Source organism: Nerophis ophidion, linkage group LG10, assembly GCF_033978795.1.
Source record: "Nerophis ophidion isolate RoL-2023_Sa linkage group LG10, RoL_Noph_v1.0, whole genome shotgun sequence".
NCBI lineage: Eukaryota > Metazoa > Chordata > Actinopteri > Syngnathiformes > Syngnathidae > Nerophis > Nerophis ophidion.
The window spans coordinates 12,221,598-12,240,492 of NC_084620.1; the positions used below are offsets into that span (position 1 = coordinate 12,221,598).

The 18,895-nt window shown below is 43.2% G+C and overlaps 2 protein-coding genes across 4 annotated transcripts; one reads left to right on the forward strand and one right to left on the reverse strand.

Annotated features, from left to right (window-relative positions):
- The first annotated feature begins 1,253 nt into the window (after positions 1 to 1,253).
- On the forward strand, positions 1,254 to 11,366 carry LOC133560176 (membrane-spanning 4-domains subfamily A member 4A-like). 2 transcript variants are annotated; one of them, XM_061912396.1, is made up of 7 exons: positions 1,254 to 1,411; positions 1,604 to 1,713; positions 5,997 to 6,107; positions 7,476 to 7,529; positions 8,793 to 8,951; positions 9,031 to 9,153; positions 10,765 to 11,366. In XM_061912396.1, exons 1-7 carry the CDS (start codon positions 1,405 to 1,407, stop codon positions 10,801 to 10,803), a joined length of 603 nt encoding a protein of 200 aa, XP_061768380.1. In that variant the 5' UTR covers positions 1,254 to 1,404; the 3' UTR covers positions 10,804 to 11,366. The 2 variants fall into 2 exon arrangements, with proteins under 2 accessions (XP_061768380.1, XP_061768381.1); XM_061912397.1 differs by having other exon boundaries at positions 6,027 to 6,107.
- slx1b (SLX1 homolog B, structure-specific endonuclease subunit) lies at positions 9,426 to 17,621 on the reverse strand. Of its 2 annotated transcripts, none has more exons than XM_061912395.1 (5): positions 17,017 to 17,621; positions 16,875 to 16,926; positions 12,860 to 13,174; positions 12,564 to 12,779; positions 9,426 to 12,475 (listed from the first exon to the last, which is right to left on the reverse strand). In XM_061912395.1, exons 1-5 carry the CDS (start codon positions 17,187 to 17,189, stop codon positions 12,452 to 12,454), a joined length of 780 nt encoding a protein of 259 aa, XP_061768379.1. In that variant the 5' UTR covers positions 17,190 to 17,621; the 3' UTR covers positions 9,426 to 12,451. The 2 variants fall into 2 exon arrangements, with proteins under 2 accessions (XP_061768379.1, XP_061768378.1); XM_061912394.1 differs by having other exon boundaries at positions 12,559 to 12,779; positions 17,017 to 17,618.
- Between the last annotated feature and the right edge of the window lie 1,274 nt (positions 17,622 to 18,895).

Consider the following 18,895-nt stretch of genomic DNA (forward strand, 5'->3'; position numbering starts at 1 on the left):
CAGTTTTGATTGCAAAAACTAAGCAGGTTCGGGAATAGCGCTCAGGGAAGAAATTAAACTACGACGTTAAAATACCAACAACACAGGAAAAGCCACCAAAATAGGAGCGCAAGACAATAACTAAAACACAACACACTGGAAAACACCACAAAAACTCTAAATAAGTTATGGTATGATGTGACACGTTGTGAGGGCGGCATGGCGTAGTGGGTAGAGCGGCCGTGCCGGAAACTTGAGGGTTGCAGGTTCGCTTCCCACCTATTGACATCCAAATCGCTGCCGTTGTGTCCTTTGCCCCCGGTGCCGCTCACGCCGGTGAATGATGAATGAATGATTGGTGGTGGTCGGAGGGGCTGTAGGCGCAAACTGGCAGCCACGCTTCCGTCAGTCTACCCCAGGGCAGCTGTGGCTACAGATGTAGCTTACCACCACCAGGTGTGAATGAATGATGGGTTCCCACTTCTCTGTGAGCGCTTTGAGTATCTAACAATAGAAAAGCGCGATATAAATCCAACCATTATCATTTAGGGCTATATAAGTAAACATTGATTGATTGATTGATTATTATTATGTGCTCAGTGGCCTTGTCGTTAGAGCGTCCGCCCTGAAATTGGTAGGTCGTGACTTCAAACCCCAGCTAAGTCATACCAAAGACTATAAAAATGGGACCCATTACCTCCCTGCTTGGCACTCAACATCAAGAGTTTGGAATTGTGGATCAAATCACCAAAATGATTCCTGAGCGTGGCCAATGCTGCTGTTTAATGCTCCCCTGACCTACCAGGGGGTGGAACAAGGGGATGACTATCAATGGTCCTTTTAACTTTACCTTTGACAGTACACCTACTTTGAGACAAGAGCTATGGTGATGCATATCATATCCAACAATTGCCAGAACAACTTTTTACTGAGTTTTATTTTTTAATGTTTTCTGCTGGTGGTGTGCCGCCACATTTTTTCAATGGAAAAAAATGTGCCGTGGCTCAAAAAAGGTTAAAAAAAAACTCTGGCCTAGTGTGTGAATGTGAGTGTGAATGTGGTCTGTCTATCTGTGTTGGCCCTGCGATTAGGTAGCGACTTGTCCAGGGTGTACTCCGCCTTCCGCCCGAATGCAGCTAGGATAGGCTCCAGAACCCCCCTGCCACCCCAAAGGGAAAAGCGGTAGGAAATGGATGGATGGATATATCTGGTGAATGATTTTACCCATGGCGTTTCCCCATATATTGTTTACTTCCCAGTTGTCTGGCGCCCTCTAGCGGTAACATTCTCCGTGCAGTGTCAGGCAGCAAGCAGGGGTCAGTGTTGCTCAGCGTTGACGCAGAAGGGCGAGTCTCTCGTTGTCCGTGGTAAACATCCCATCTTCGACTTCAACTATAAGCTTCAGGATTTTGGACCGTCGTTACAATGGCCGGTAACAAAAATTACACTTTCTCTTTGTCGCATTTCACAAACTTTACAAGTCGCAAAACGGATGTTTACCCTTAATTGATGAACTCCAGATGTTCTGCTAACTTCCGCTGGAAAAGGGATTGCAACACTTTTTTTTGCAGCTTTCAAATGATGCAAACATGGCGTAACGGAGGTATTTTTTGGACTGTTTTAGATGAAGTGCACGTACTGGAGTCCAACCAGAACCCACTGGTGACAGTCAGCTTTCAGAGAGACGCCAACAGGAAGCAGAAGTACCTGGAGGCTGAACCAAAAGCACTCGGGGTCTGTGCATGTGCAAAATGCATGCTTTGGTTTTGCTTTAATACAGTGGTTCTCAAACTTTGTTCGCCGAGTACCACCATAATAAACAACATTAAAATGCATTAACATAGTAGGCCTAAGTATTCATTAACAACAAGGCAGATGTTTTATTTCACAAGTATAAGTACTATTTTTGTCCACTATACCATTAACAAACAACAATGATACTCCATATACATTACATAATGTATATGGAGGCCAGAACCCCTTCAATTCAGTACATCACTAGTCGGTAGAGTGTCCGCGCTGAGATTCGGTAGGTCGTGAGTTCAAATCCCGGCTGAGTCATACTAAAGACTATAAAAATGGGACCCATTACCTCCCTCCTTGGCAATCAGCATTAAGGGTTGGAATTGGGGGTCCCTGGTTTAATCCCCACCTAGTACCAACCTCGTCACGTCCGTTGTGTCCTGAGCAAGACATTTCACCTTGCTCCTGATGGGTGCTGGTTAGCGCCTTGCATGGCAGCTCCCTCCATCAGTGTGTGAATGGGTACTGAAGTGAAGTGAATTATATTTATATAGCCCTTTTTCTCTAGTGACTCAAAGCGCTTTACATAGCTAAACCCAATATCTAAGTTACATTCAAACCAGTGTGGGTGGCACTCGGAGCAAGGACACAACGGCAGTGACTAGGTTGGCAGAAGCGGGAATCGAACCTGCAACCCTCAAGTTGCTGGCACGGCCACTCTACCAACCGAGCTAAACCGCCCGGGTAAATGTGGAAGTAGTGTCAAAGCGCTTTGAGTACCTAGAAGGTAGAAAAGCGCTGTACAAGTACAACGAAATGAACCCAGATTTCCCTCGCCCGGACGTGGGTCACCGGGGCCCCGCTCTGGAGCCAGGCCCGGAGTTGGGGCACGATGGCGAGCGCCTGGTGGTCGGGCCTGTTCCCATGGGGCCCGGCCGGGCACAGCCCGAAGAGGCAACGTGGGTCATCCCTCCAATGGGCTCACCACTCATAGGAGGGGCCATAGAGGTCGGGTGCATTGTGAGCTGGGCGGCAGCCGAAGGCAGGGCACTTGGCGGTCCGATCCTCGGCTACAGAAGCTAGCTCTTGGGACGTGGAACGTCACGTCACTGGGGGGGAAGGAGCCTGAGCTAGTGCGAGAGGTAGAGAAGTTCCGGCTGGATATAGTCGGACTCACCTCGACGCACAGCAAGGGCTCTGGAACCAGTTCTCTCGAGAGGGACTGGACCCTCTTCCACTCTGGCGTTGCCGGCAGTGAGAGGCGACGGGCTGGGGTGGCAATTCTGGTTGCCCCCCGGCTCAAAGCCTGTACGTTTGAGTTCAACCCAGTGGACGAGAGGGTAGCTTCCCTTCGCCTTCGGGTGGGGGGACGGGTCCTGACTGTTGTTTGTGCTTACGCACCAAACAGCAGTTCAGAATACCCACCCTTTTTGGGTACACTCGAGGGAGTACTGGAAAGCGCTCCTCCGGGTGATTCCCTTGTCCTACTGGGAGACTTCAACGCTCATGTTGGCAACGACAGTGAAACCTGGAGAGGCGTGATTGGGAAGAATGGTCGCCCGGATCTAAACCCGAGTGGTGTTTTGTTATTGGACTTTTGTGCTCGTCACAGTTTGTCGATAACAAACACCATGTTCAAACATAAGGGTGTCCATATGTGCACTTGGCACCAGGACACCCTAGGCCGCAGTTCCATGATCGACTTTGTAGTTGTGTCATCGGATTTGCGGCCTTATGTTTTGGACACTCGGGTGAAGAGAGGGGCGGAGCTTTCTACCGATCACCACCTGGTGGTGAGTTGGCTGCGATGGTGGGGGAGGATGCCGGACAGACCTGGCAGGCCCAAACGCATTGTGAGGGTCTGCTGGGAACGTCTGGCAGAGTCTCCTGTCAGAGAGAGTTTCAATTCACACCTCCGGGAGAACTTTGAACATGTCACGAGGGAGGTGCGGGACATTGAGTCCGAGTGGACCATGTTCCGCACCTCTATTGTCGAGGCGGCTGATTGGAGCTGTGGCCGCAAGGTTGTTGGTGCCTGTCGTGGCGGTAATCCCAGAACCCGTTGGTGGACACCAGCAGTGAGGGATGCCGTCAAGCTGAAGAAGGAGTCCTATCGGGTTCTTTTGGCTCATAGGACTCCGGTGGCAGTGGACAGGTACCGACGGGCCAAGCGGTGTGCAGCTTTAGCGGTCGCGGAGGCAAAAACTCGGACATGGGAAGAGTTCGGGGAAGCCATGGAAAACGACTTCCGGACGGCTTCGAAGCGATTCTGGACCACCATACGGCGCCTCAGGAAGGGGAAGCAGTGCACTATCAACACCGTGTATGGTGCGGATGGTGTTCTGCTGACTTCGACTGCGGATGTTGTGGATCGGTGGAGGGAATACTTCGAAGACCTCCTCAATCCCACCAACACGTCTTTCTTTGAGGAAGCGGTGCCTGGGGAATCTGTAGTGGACTCTCCTATTTCTGGGGCTGAGGTCGCTGAGGTAGTTAAAAAGCTCCTCGGCGGCAAGGCCCCGGGGGTGGATGAGATCCGCCCGGAGTTCCTTAAGGCTCTGGATGCTGTGGGGCTGTCTTGGTTGACAAGACTCTACAGCATCGCGTGGACATCGGGGGCGGTACCTCTGGATTGGCAGACCGGGGTGGTGGTCCCTCTCTTTAAGAAGGGGGACCGGAGGGTGTGTTCCAACTATCGTGGGATCACACTCCTCAGCCTTCCCGGTAAGGTTTATTCAGGTGTACTGGAGAGGAGGCTTCGCCGGATAGTCGAACCTCGGATTCAGGAGGAACAGTGTGGTTTTCGTCCTGGTCGTGGAACTGTGGACCAGCTCTATACTCTCGGCAGGGTTCTTGAGGGTGCATGGGAGTTTGCCCAACCAGTCTACATGTGCTTTGTGGACTTGGAGAAGGCATTCGACCGTGTCCCTCGGGAAGTCCTGTGGGGAGTGCTCAGAGAGTATGGGGTATCGGAATGTCTTATTGTGGCAGTCCGCTCCCTGTATGATCAGTGTCAGAGCTTGGTCCGCATTGCTGGCAGTAAGTCGGACACGTTTCCAGTGAAGGTTGGACTCCGCCAAGGCTGTCCTTTGTCACCGATTCTGTTCATAACTTTTATGGACAGAATTTCTAGGCGCAGTCAAGGCGTTGAGGGGTTCCGGTTTGGTGGCCACGGGATTAGGTCTCTGCTTTTTGCAGATGATGTAGTCCTGATGGCTTCATCTGGCCGGGATCTTCAGCTCTCACTGGATCGGTTCGCAGCCGAGTGTGAAGCGACCGGAATGAGAATCAGCACCTCCAAGTCCGAGTCCATGGTTCTCGCCCGGAAAAGGGTGGAGTGCCATCTCCGGGTTGGGGAGGAGACCCTGCCCCAAGTGGAGGAGTTCAAGTACCTAGGAGTCTTGTTCACGAGTGGGGGAAGAGTGGATCGTGAGATCGACAGGCGGATCGGTGCGGCGTCTTCAGTAATGCGGACGTTGTATCGATCCGTTGTGGTGAAGAAGGAGCTGAGCCGGAAGGCAAAGCTCTCAATTTACCGGTCGATCTACGTTCCCATCCTCACCTATGGTCATGAGCTTTGGGTCATGACCGAAAGGATAAGATCACGAGTACAAGCGGCCGAAATGAGTTTCCTCCGCCGGGTGGCGGGGCTCTCCCTTAGAGATAGGGTGAGAAGCTCTGCCATCCGGGAGGAGCTCAACGTAAAGCCGCTGCTCCTCCACATCGAGAGGAGCCAGATGAGGTGGTTCGGGCATCTGGTCAGGATGCCACCCGAACGCCTCCCTAGGGATGTGTTTAGGGCACGTCCAGCTGGTAGGAGACCACGGGGAAGACCCAGGACACGTTGGAAAGACTATGTCTCCCGGCTGGCCTGGGAACGCCTCGGGATCCCCCGGGAAGAGCTAGACGAAGTGGCTGGAAATAGGGAAGTCTGGGCTTCCCTGCTTAGGCTGCTGCCCCCGCGACCCGACCTCGGATAAGCGGAAGATGATGGATGGATGGATGGAAGTACAACCCATTTATCATTTATAAATGATTCCCAGGCGCGGTTTCGCAGCTGCCCACTGCTCCCCTCACCTCCCAGGGGGTGATCAAGGGTGATGGGATAAATGCAGACAATAATTTAGTGTGACAATCATTGGTACTTTAACTTTATAATTACAGACATCTTTGGCATACCACTATATGAAGCCTATGTACCACTAGAGATGTGCATACCAGTTTTAAAATGACTGCTTTAAATAATTAATTGTATTGTTACATCTTGGTTGCAGATAACCCAAATTGGCATGAGTGTGTTTCAGATTACTTCTACAAGTGTGTTTCACAGCCAAAACCACGGCACAACTGGAATAGACGTCACTTTCATAATTTTATCCATTCTGGTAAGTCAGAGAATGATCTCATTGGATGTATACATAAGTGACCTCTGGTGTTACATTAAAATAAAATCAGCTTGCAAAACACATTTAGAAACGGTTGGTCCTTGAGTACTTTATTACAGTTACTTATTGTAATTTAAAACGTGTATGTTCGTACAACATTTTAAAAACCTTGAGCATATCTGTATGTGGAATTAATGTTTGGAATGGATTAAGCAAATAAATCCAACAAAGCACCAATATGATTCAGTTGAAGAGACTGTTCAAACTACAAGTGTTCACAAAGTACACGGAACAATAATTATTAGGGCTGCGAATCTTTGGGGGTCCCACAATTCGATTCAATATTGATTCTTGGGGTCACGATTCGATTCAAAATCAATTTTTTTTTTTTCAATTCAACATGATTCTCGATTCAAAAGCGATTTTTTTCCCGATTTAGAAGGATTCTCTATATTTATTCAATACATAGGATTTCAGCAGGATCTACCCAAGTCTGCTGACAGGCAAGCAGAGTAGTAGATTTTTTTTAAATAGCTTTTATAATTGTAAAGGACAATGTTTTATCAACTGATTGCAATAATGTAATTTTGTTTTAACTATTAAAGGAACCAGAAATATGACTTATTTTATCTTTGTGAAAATATTGGACACAGTGTGTTGTCAAGCTTATGAGATGTGATGCAAGTGTAAGCCACTGTGACAATATTGTTCTTTTTTTTATTTTCATAAATGTCTAATGATAATGTCAATGAGGGATTTTTAATCACTGCTATAACTATAACTAATATTGATATTGTTGTTGATAATATTCATTTTTGTTTCACTACTTTTGGTATGTTCTGTGTCGTGTTTGTGTCTTCTCTCAATTGCTGTATAATTGCAGTTCTGAGTGTTGCTGAGTCAGGTTTTGTTTTGGAATTGGATTGCATTGTTATGGTATTGCTGTGTATTTTTTTGTTGGATTGATTTAAAAAAAATAGATTTTTTAGAAAATTTGAATCGATTCTGAATCAAACAACGTGAGAATCGAGATTCAAATTCGAATCGATTTTTTCCCCACACCCCTAATAATTACAATTTTTCATTGAGACAAATATTTATGTATTTAATGTTAGTTTGCTTACTGTGGTATATTATTTATTTGTTCACTGTTCTGTTGCAGAGAACAAGGAAATTGCTATGGTAGGAAAAGTTATAAGATTAAATAAACTCTGCTTCTTCCTACTCCTTTTCGGATGTGCTGTAATGAAACAACTGGAATTGTGTGATGCATTACATTGTATCGTATGCATGTTCGAAATCAACTGACACTGAATCAAACTGAAACTGAACTTAATGTAATTCAATGTCTAATTTTTGTCCTGACAGGTGGTAATAGCTGGGAGTGTAGCTATAGCATCAAAAAACCTCCACCTGCCTTTGGTAAGTAGGTAATTTGCATATGTATCTGTTTTTTTGTATTACAGACAGTGGGAAATAAGTATCTTCTGATTTTATAAGTTTATCCCCGATCAACTTCGAATAAGTTTGACGCCATTGTATTATACACTTGTGTCAAGGAACTGATATTATGTCCATGAAGTCTTTTAAGTCGGTATGTGAACACATATTTATTTCCCCTCAATGAAATACAAATTAAAGTACTTCATAACCCATAAAATAATAATTTTGCAAATGTATTAAAAATAAAATAAAATAATCATATGTACATAAGTATATTCACAGCCTTTGCTCAATAATTTGGCAGCAATTACAGCATCAAGTCATTTTGAATACAATGCCACAAGTTTGGCACACCTATCTTTGGGCAGTTTCACCCATTCCTCTTTGCAGCACCTCTCAAGCTATATCGGATTGGATGGGAAGTGTCGGTTTTCATCCAGGATGTCTCTGTATATTGCTGCATTCCTCTTAATCTAGTCAGGGAGGTGATCGAGAACCCACTGTGTCAGAGCTACAGCATACCTCTTTGCAGAGAGGAGAACCTTCCAGAAGGACAATCATCTCTGCAGCCAAAGAGCAAATCAAGCCTGCATGGTATAGTAGCCAGACAGAAGCTCTTTCTTTGTATAAAATTTGCCAAAATGCACCTAAAAGACTCTGACCATGAAGAAAACAATTCTCTGCTCTGATGATGAGACAAAGATGGAACTCTTTGACGTGAATACCAGGCGTCATGTTTGGAGGAAACAAGGCCCAGCTCATCACCAGGCCAATACCATCCCTACAGTGAAGCATGGTGGCGGCAGCATCATGCAGCACTCTAAAGAGGCATCCTGGATGAAAACATCTACTTAACATCCAAATTGAATGAGTTTTAGAGGTGCTGCAAAGAGGAATGGGCAAAATTACCCAAAGATAGGTGTGCCAATCTGATGGCATTGTATTAAAAGAATACAAAGAATACAAAGGTGTATCAATCAACGCAGTATTGAGCAAAGGCTGGGAATACTTATGTACATGTGATTTTTTTGGTTTTTAATACATTTGAAAAATAAAAAAGAATAATTTTTACATTGTCATTATGGGGTATTGTCTGTAGAATTTTGAGGACTTGAATGAATATATTGTATTTTAGAACAAGACTGTAAAATGACAAAATGTGAAGTGCTGTGAATACTTTCCGGCTGCACTGTACAGTATGCTGCCTCGAACAAACTTTGCAAAGTGTTTTGTCGTTGTCAGCTGAAGGCCTGTCTAGGGATGCAGATTGTGGCCTGCCTCGCCAGCTTCGTTAACATCATCTGCATACTGATGAATTACGAACAGTATTATTACACAGCCTGCTGGCACTACGCTCACGGCAACCAGACCACTTACAGTGATGACTGCCATATTCTCGAGGTAAGTCAGCACCGCCGTGACCTTGTCAAAATGTTTGGATCACAGGTTATTGACCTGAGTTCCTCTCTGTTCCTTACAGCGCACAAGGAGCCACCTATTTGGGGAGAGCATACTCATCCAGGTCACTTTGATGGCCATATCAGCCACTCTGGCCTCTTATTGCTGCAAGGTGGTCAACTGCTGTGCACCGGCTCCCAAAATGGTGAGTCCAGAGTGGCTTTGTTAATCTGCTTGAAGAAAGAGAAATACCATCTCCAATTTAGTAGTCATTTGTAAAAATAAAAAAATTTATATTAAAAGATAATTCGAAAAAGTAAAGTGTCGGAAAGGGAGCAGGAAGAACATACTCGGATATAGTAATCTTAAAACAATACATACCGCATTTTTCGGAGTATAAGTCGCTCTGGATTATAAATTGCACCTGCCGAAAATGCATAATAGTGAAGAAAAAAATATATATAAGTCACACTGGAGTATAAGTCGCATTTTTGGGAGAAATTTATTTGATAAAACCCAACACCAAAAAGATACATTTGAAAGGCAATTTAAAATAAATAAAGAATAGTGAACAACAGGCTGAATAAGTGTACATTATATGATGCATAAAATAACCAACTGAGAACGTGCCTGGTATGTTAACGTAACATAGTATGGTAAAAGTCATTCAAATAACTATAACGTATAGAACATGCTATACGTTTACCAAACAATCTGTCACTCCTAATCGCTAAATGCCATGAAATCTTATACGTCTAGTCTCTTATGTGAATGAGCTAAATAATATTATTTGATATTTTACGGTAATGTGTTCATAATTTCACACATAAGTCGCTCCTGAGTATAAGTCGCACCCCTGGCCAAACTATAAAAAAAACTGCGACCTATATTCCGAAAAATACGGTAATCACCTGATTTATAACAATATTCAGTATACAAACTACATCCACATATACTCACAATAATAAACCCTGTCATCATTTTAGCAAATACATTGTGTTTAAAAAGCTTTATGATCATTTGTTTCCTTCTCTTTGTTGTACTACGTAAAACATGTTCTTTAAATTTTTAAATTGTATGATCCGCCCGATTGTAGCTGAGATAGGCGCCAGTGCCCCCCGCGACCCCAGAAGGGAACAAGCGGTAGAAAATGGAAATGGTATTACCTGGGTTGATTTCTTCGTAAAATTGATTCCACAGAGTCACCACATAAACTAATACACGTTAACACAAGGCTACTTCAAACTCAATTTACCCCTCAAATTATATTTCCCATCTCTATCTTTGAACATTTTGGGAATATTTGGTGGAAGTAGATTATTTTGAGCCTTGACTATTTGTCCAGTTTTTTATTTCATCGGATCAAAGAAGTTATGTGTGATTTTACAAGCAGTACATTTGTGTGTCCCCATTTGTTAACAGTTTATTATTCCCAGCGCTCTTTTTTCATAGTTTGCATAACTTTTAGAATGTGCTCTTGTATGTGTTTGCCCAGACGTCCACGCTGTAATTAATATATGGCAATAAGAATGTACAATACAGTGTGTGTGTAATGTCTTATGATTCAAGATGTGTTTGTTTTTTCCTAAAATGTCAATACTTTTTGCTATTTCGCTACAGATATTTTACGTAAGGTTTCTTGCACAGCTTCTGTTCTAAAAGACACCCAAACATTTCAATCTGTGTATTATCCATTTTCAACTTTAACATTAATTTGTACTTTCCGTTCTTGAACAACATGAACTAGGTTTTGTTCAAGTTTAGAGATTTATTTTTGTCAAACAAATATTTTTAATGTATTAATTTCTTTCTCCAGCCGGTGATAACCTTGCAAACCCAACCTGCCGAGCAGTGAGGATGGACATCAATGACAGATTAAGGATGTGAAAATGCATACCCTAACATGGCAATTTCAGGTATTGCCTTCAGCCTCTGTGATCTTCCTGCCCTGCACCAAACTTTGAGAGCAGAGATCACACCCAGTATACAATATATACCAGCGTTTCATATTTTTATATTCACAAAATTGTTGTTATTGTATAAGCTGATTACTATGACCAATTTTCAACACCTTAAATACTCACTCTGTATTTCACTATCGCTACCTGAATAATACTTTGATTATTTTGTTTCTGTAAAACATGTATGAATTATTATGATCATTGGAATAATCGCAAGCCCATACTCCATCCATATGATTTGTTATTATGTAAAGGCTCAAGGACATGTATGCTTCCTATTATGCTCGTTTTTTTATGCTCAACTTCCACATTTCTTAACCCATTCATTCAACTCCAACATTAAAATTTTTAGCTCATTCCGGGCATACAGGCCTGGAAAAAAAAAATAAAAAATCACACTTCTCATATGTCCACATGTTTCCTGACAAACTACTAGTAAAAAAATGAATGAACAAGTGTTTGGGTCACACTTCTTTCTTCTATATTCCTCAGAATTTTCCAGCCCAAAAAATCCCATTGAAAAAAAAAGCATTTTTCCACCCCGACTTCTGAACCAATTCAGCATCAAAACATTCAGGCAATTTTCCCCGCAATTCCCAATTTTTTGTACAGCATTTGAATTCAGTATCAGTTCAATGGCATTTATACATACATACTGAAATTGTCTTGTTTAGTTTTCTTCTCTAATTCATACATATTGTAACTTTAAAGCTCCATATGCTCAGTTGACATCAAATACAACACATTTTAAAGTGCATTAAAACACAATTAAAGGGGCCCTATTATGCATTAAAAAAATGTTTTTAACCGATTGTTACTGGTGTTGGGGCATTTGGGATCCCCATAAGTACTGAAAATGTGAATTCAGACCAGACATATTTGTAAAACAATCATGTCTTTTTCCGAACTTGCTCCAAAGAAGTAGTTCGGACTTTCACACTGTAGTGACGTATTTTGCCTTACTTACGTCAGTGGTTATCTTCATGTATGGTAGACCCGAAGAGCTTTGCACAAATTTGCCATTTTTATTCAGTTGTAGTCAAATTTCTTATTTTACCCCAGTCTTCTTGATGTGTGCAATTGAGCATGCATGCTAAAATCCTCCGTAGTTTCTATTTCTAATTCAAACTACTGTTCACCATAGACCTACTTTATATGTCAGTAGATTCAATATGGAAGCGCTAATAACTACAACATGGCTGACAGGGTGGAGACGCAGTCAAAGGGGGCTTGGCCTGGAAGTGGATTTCGAGAAGTAATTAAAACCGCCCACAAAACGACGCTTTCTATAGACGGCCAAAATGTTCTTTATAAAAAACATCATCAATGCAAAATTTGGAGCAAAGCACCACAAGGAAGTGTTGTAAATGTAGCGGGAAAAAATCAATAAAAATTTCCCCTTTATTATGTACAACAACCATGGTTTTAAAAGATATTTCATGATCACAAGTATAAAAAATATATAATGGCATTTGATATACATATTTATGTACAATGCATTCTGCATAAATTGGGGACAGCAGTCATTTCAGTTAATTTCTTTCATAGTTGTTCTGCCCAGTGATTCTAAGGAAGACACAAAGTCCGCAATGAGAAAAAGGTCCCCTCATCTCAGTGACATGACTGTGTGGAAGACAAGGCTGAAGTACCTTACTTGGGATGCAGATGAAGTGAACTCCTCCAGGTCTCCTATGCAGCCTTGTTTGAGGCGGATGAGAGTGCCCCACAGCATGGAGCGCCAGCAGGACGGGCACTTCCCCATCACGGGCAGGAGGTGTGATGGCTCCGCCTTCAGGAAGTGCTTGGCCAGGCAGATCACGTGGCTGCTCATCCCGCAACACGGGCGGAAGCAGCATAGCTTCTCGGATGTCTGAGGAGGAGGAGATTGAGAGGTCGCTTGGCAAATGTTCATGATATCAATCCAGACAGGAAACGAGTAAAGCAACCTACCTTGACTGGTTTGTCGCAAAGAAAACATCTAGAAGTCTCCAACTCGTCTTCAGGTTGTAACAGACCTTTCTTTTTGGCTCTCACGCCTCCGAAGACGACGGGGATGTGCAGAGGAGGCTGCAGACTGGCCTCAAAGTCCATCCTATACTCGGGCTTAAGCCAGCGGGACATCAGCGGGAGCCGGTTCCACGGCTCCACCCGCAGCATGTTGGAGACAACGCGCCAGTGGAACTGCAGGCTGGACTCTTTCCGGGTGCGACGGGAGATGTGGGAGAGACGCCTGGAGGTGTGAGGGTTCTGCCACGCCCACTCAAACTGACAAAACACCATGGCGACAGTTCTGTTTAAACAATCATGGACTAATTGTCCCAAAAGCGACTCCATATTCTAAACTTAAGAGTTTGCAACCTTAAAGGGCGCTAACTTTCCTCCCTGCATCTAAATGTGGACAAGACAGCAGATTCATTTTATTAATAAAATTGATCACATTTTGGAATTTGGATTACTCGTTTGCATGATTTAAAGTGGCTTTAAATTATTACTGAAGTCATTTGAATAAATGAAACAGGGCTCTGTTCTTGGTCCCCTGCTTTTTATCATTTACATTCTTCCCTTCGGCAATATTTTTGGTACATTTAAAATACATTTTCACTGTTATGCGGATGACACCCAGCTCTACATTTTAACCAAACCAACTGCTTCTCTTCCTCCTTCTTCCCTTACAGACTGCCTCAGTGAACTCAAGCAGTGGTTCTCATCCAATTTCCTTCAACTCAATAGCAATAAAACCGAAATCTTACTTGTCGGTACAAAAAACATTCTCGCCAAAACCAACAGCTTGTCCGTTACTCTCTGTAATTTCCCTGTCTCACCCTCCTCCCAAGTCAAGAGTCTGGGTGTCACCCTCGACAGCACACTCTCCTTTCAAGCCCACATAAACAACATTACCCAATCTGCTTACTTTCATCTACGAAACATTTTGCCCATTCCTTACCACACCTACTGCTGCCATACTAGTCCATAGCCTGCTCACCTCTCGCCTGGACTACTGCAACTCTCTCCTGTTTGGTCTCCCTCACAAGTCACTTCACAAACTTCAGCTTCTCCAGAACTCTGCAGCATGGATAATCACCAGAACCCCTTCAATTCAGCACATCAGCCCTGTTCTGCAGCAACTCCACTGGCTACCCATCAAACATCGTATCCACTTTAAAATAATTCTCCTCACTTTCAAGGCCATCCATAACCTCTCTCCATCATATCTCTCTGACCTGCTCCATGTCGCCACACCCTCACGTTCCCTAAGATGTTCTTCATCCATCCATCTCACTGTCCCCTTATTTAAACTGTCCACCATGGGTGCCCGAGCTTTCAGCCGTTCTGCCCCACATCTTTGGAACTCTCTACCACCAGACCATCGTAACTTAGACTCAATATCCCTCTTCAAATAAAGACTCAAAACACACTTATTCCTGACAGCTTATTCATAATTCATTCAGCTTCTATCACTTTTATGCAGATGACTGCCAAATTTATATGCCAATTTCAAAAGGCCACGGCCCCCTGACACCCCTTCTCAACTGTCTATGCGACGTCAAGGCTTGGTTAGCCCAGAATGTTTTAATAATGAATGAGGGGAAAAACGGAAATTTCAGTTTTTGGTCCGGCCCTCATTGACTTTGGACCATTGCAAAATTACGTGCGTCCCAAGGTCACCAGCCTTGGCATCACTATAGAAAGCAATTTTAAACTTGACAAACAAGTCAATGGCGTTTTAAAATCGTGTTTTTATCATCTTCGTCTTTTAGTAAAGGTAAAACCGTTTTTATCTTTTAACCTTTTTCGACAAGTCGTGCATGCTTTTATTTCAAGTGGCCTGGACTACTGCAATGCACTTTATGCTGGCATTAGCAAAAAAGCTCTCTCCCGGTTACAGTTAGTCCGGAACGCGGCAGCACGACTATTAACAGGGGCCAGGAAACGCCAGCATATAACCCCAATTCTTCAGAGTTTGCACTGGCTCCCTGTTCCTTTTAGAATTGATTTTAAAACATTGCTGTTTGTTTTTAAATCTTTTCATGAACTGGCACCTCAATATATCTCGGATCTCATTCAAATTTACACTCCTGCGCGCGCTCTGAGGTCTGAGAGCCAGCTCCAGCTCGTGGTGTCCAAGACCAGACTTAAAACCAGGGGAGACAGGGCCTTCTCTGTGGTCGGCCTTAAGCTCTGGAACACTCTGCCCCTCCATGTTCAAACTGCTTCCACAGTGGATGGTTTTAAGTCTCGTCTTAAGACCCACTTTTATTCTTTGGCTTTTAACACTATGTGAGTTGTGTGGTCCTCTGTGTTTTTTATACATTTTGATTTCTATTTTACTGTTTTAATTGCTTTTACCCTTTAAAATTGTTTTTAATCATATTTATTTTATATTGTTTTTGTATTGGTTTTATATTTATTTATTTTTTGTTTTTATTCAGTCATTGGTGGAGCATAACATTGTTTTTAATATTGTTTTTAACATGGCTGTGCAGCACTTTTGATACGTTCTTGTTGTTTAAATGTGCTATATAAATAAAGTGAATTGGATTGGATTGATTTTAATCATCTTATCTTATCTATCTTTGTTGTTGTCGTCGTTTTTATCCAATTTGATTTTATGGTGTTGATTTTGTACGGAGTCCTTGAGTGCCCAGAAAAGCGCCTTACAAAGTAAAATGTATTATTATTATTAAAAAGCCCCCAATATTTGTATACAAATGCAATTTTAATGACATTTTACTTAGACCCATGTCATTCATGTGCACAAAATTTGGGAACAGTTTAATGCGAAATTCTTTCAGGATGTATTTGGGAGTGAACTTTGCGAGCAAGCACACCAGTCGGAGTCTCCGCACTCATTTTTGCACTGATGTATGCATTAATCCGATCACTCACCATATAGCGATTAAGGTAGAAGAACTTGTACAGTTAAGAAAAATTGCATGATTAAGTGTGTTCACGTAATTAATGTGATAATTTGTTTGTGACTAATCGCATGAGGTAACTCATTAATTTAGACAGCCCTAATGATTATTAATGTCAAAAATAGACATTTTAAAATGTGTTCTGTTAAAACACTAATGGTAACATATGCAGGCAGCACAGGGGATAGTGCATGTGCCGCACAATACGAAGGTCCTGGGTTCGATCCTGGGCTCGGAATCTTTCTGTGTGGAGTTTGCATGTCCTCCCTGTGACTCCCCTCCGGATACTCCGGCTTCCTCCCACCTCCAAAAACAAGCACCTGGTGTTGATTGGCAACACTAAATTGGCCCTCGCGAATTAATGCAGGTGTGAATGTTGTCTGTCCATCTGTGTTGGCCCTGCGATGAGGTAGCGACTTGTCCAGGGTGTACCCCACCTTCTGCCTGAATACAGCTGGGATGGGCTCCAGCCCCCCCCCCCCCCCCCCCCAACGGGACAAGAGGTAGAAAAATGGATGGATGGTAACATAAGCTACCATAAGCTGGTAGGCTGGTGTTCTTTCATGCTTGTAACTTTGAGCAAGTTTCATTTATTCGAATGACTTCAGTCTTAACGTTGCAATTAACGATGCTTGACTAATCTCCGGGCTTTATGGTGGCAGAGGGGGTTAGTGCGTCTGCCTCACAATACGAAGGTCCTGCAGGCTCGGGGTCTTTCTGTGTGGAGTTTGCATGTTCTCCCCGTGAATGCGTGGGTTCCGTCCGGGTACTCCGGCTACCTCCCACTTCCAAAGACATGCACCTGGGGATAGGTTGATTGGCAACACTAAATTGGCCTTAGTGTGTGAATGTGAGTGTGAATGTTGTCTGTCTATCAGTGATCTGTGTTGGCGACTTGTCCAGGGTGTACACCGCCTTCCGCCCGATTGTAGCTGAGATAGGCACTAGCGCCCCCTGCCACCCCAAAAGGGAATAAGCGGTAATAAATGGATGGATGGATGGATGGATGGATGACTAATCTCCATGTAATTTAACACAAATTCACTTACTCTCAATGCAGCTATGTCGGATGGAAAACCATGTATGATGAGGACCATCTCCCTAAACAAAAACAAAGGATAGCATGCAGAATATCAGCGATATCAGTGATCATTAGTAGCGTACATAAAACAGTAGAAAGGTGCACAATACCATGGTCCTCTCCCACTAGTCCTCTTTGCTCCTCCTTTGTGTCGTCCAGCATTGTGTTGCACGATCCTGCGCTCTGGATTCACCGTGAAGCCAATGTATATTCTCCCTTTAAACTTCGGGTTGAGGCAGTAGAGCATGTACACGCCATAGAAGCTCTCCACCTCAGCAACCATTGCTGCGGCGGGGGAACTACACTAAATACCAGCACAAAACGTCATCGAGGCAACGATTTTGAAAATGTGCACCACCTTAATTGTTCGGATATTGTCACTTTTAGGGGCAAAGCCAAGCAGAGTGAGATCAACACAGGGGCGTCAATAACAGTGCCGACCGTTTAAAGCTGTCGCTGTTATGGAAGCGTTCAAACGACACTTACTTAGTAGTCCGTAAAACTGCCTGATGATAATGAGGAAACAAAATATTTTCTTTTTGAGTTATAATAATCGTTGGAACACATAATGATAATACACAAATCTCCCAGCCGTTTTAAGTCCACCATGTATGTTCATGTTGAAGGATTTCTGATTTGAACTTCACCCACGTTGAAAAAATGTCAGGCGTTCAACATTTTGCTGTTTCGACCCCGCAGCCAGTTTAGGAACCTTAGCGCAGAGCAGGGATGACCACGCCCCGCACTCCCGGGAGGCGGGAGCTCATTTGTTTGAAGTCTCTCTCTTGTCCCTTGAGTACTGAAGGAAACGGAACTTAAATGTAAGTTTCTCAATACCCAACCTGTTTTTTGTGCCTTTAAAAAAAATATTAGAACTCTACGTTAAACACTCTCTCCCTGTAACAACCAAAAAGCTGTGAAAACAACGACGGTGGTTCCAAATTTAAATTAATTACTGAACTTTGTGTGAGCCTATGGCTTTGTGCTTTGTGTGTGTGTGTGTGTGTGTGTATATATATTTATATATACACATATATATATATATATATATACAGTGGGGCAAAAAAGTATTTAGTCAGCAACCGATTGTGCAAGTTCTCCCACTTAAAATGACAGAGAGCTGTAATTTTCATCATAGGTACACTTCAACTGTGAGAGACAGAATATGAAAAAAAAATCCAGGAATTCACATTGTAGGAATTTTAAAGAATTTATTTGTAAATTATGGTGGAAAATAAGTATTTGGTCAGCCATTCAAAGCTCTCACTGATGGAAGGAGGTTTTGGCTCAAAATCTCACGATACATGGCCCCATTCATTCTTTCCTTAACACGGATCAATCGTCTTGTCCCCTTAGCAGAAAAACAGCCCCAAATCATGATGTTTCCACCCCCATGCTTCACAGTAGGTGTGGTGTTCTTGGGATGCAACTCAGTATTCTTCTTCCTCCAAACACGACGAGTTGAGTTTATACCAAAAAGTTCTATTTCGGTTTCATCTGACCACATGACATTCTCCCAATCCTCTGCTGTATCATCCATGTATCCATTTTGGTATAAACTCAACTCGTTGTGTTTGGAGGAAGAAGAATACTGAGTTGCATCCCAAGAACACCACACCTACTGTGAAGCTTAGGGGTGGAGACATCATGCTTTGGGGCTGTTTTTCTGGTAAGGGGGACAGGACAATTGATCCGTGTTAAGGAAAGAATGAATGGGGCCATATATCGTGAGATTTTGAGCCAAAACCTCCTGCCATCAGTGACAGCTTTATATGGTTGACCAAATACTTATTTTCCACCATAATTTACAAATAAACTCTTTGAAATTCCTACAATGTGAATTCCTGGATTTTTTTTCACATTCTGTCTCTCACAGTTGAAGTGTACCTATGATGAAAATTACAGACCTTTGTCATCATTTTAAGTGGGAGAACTTGCACAATCGGTGGCTGACTAAATACTTTTTTGCCCCATTGTGTATATATATAT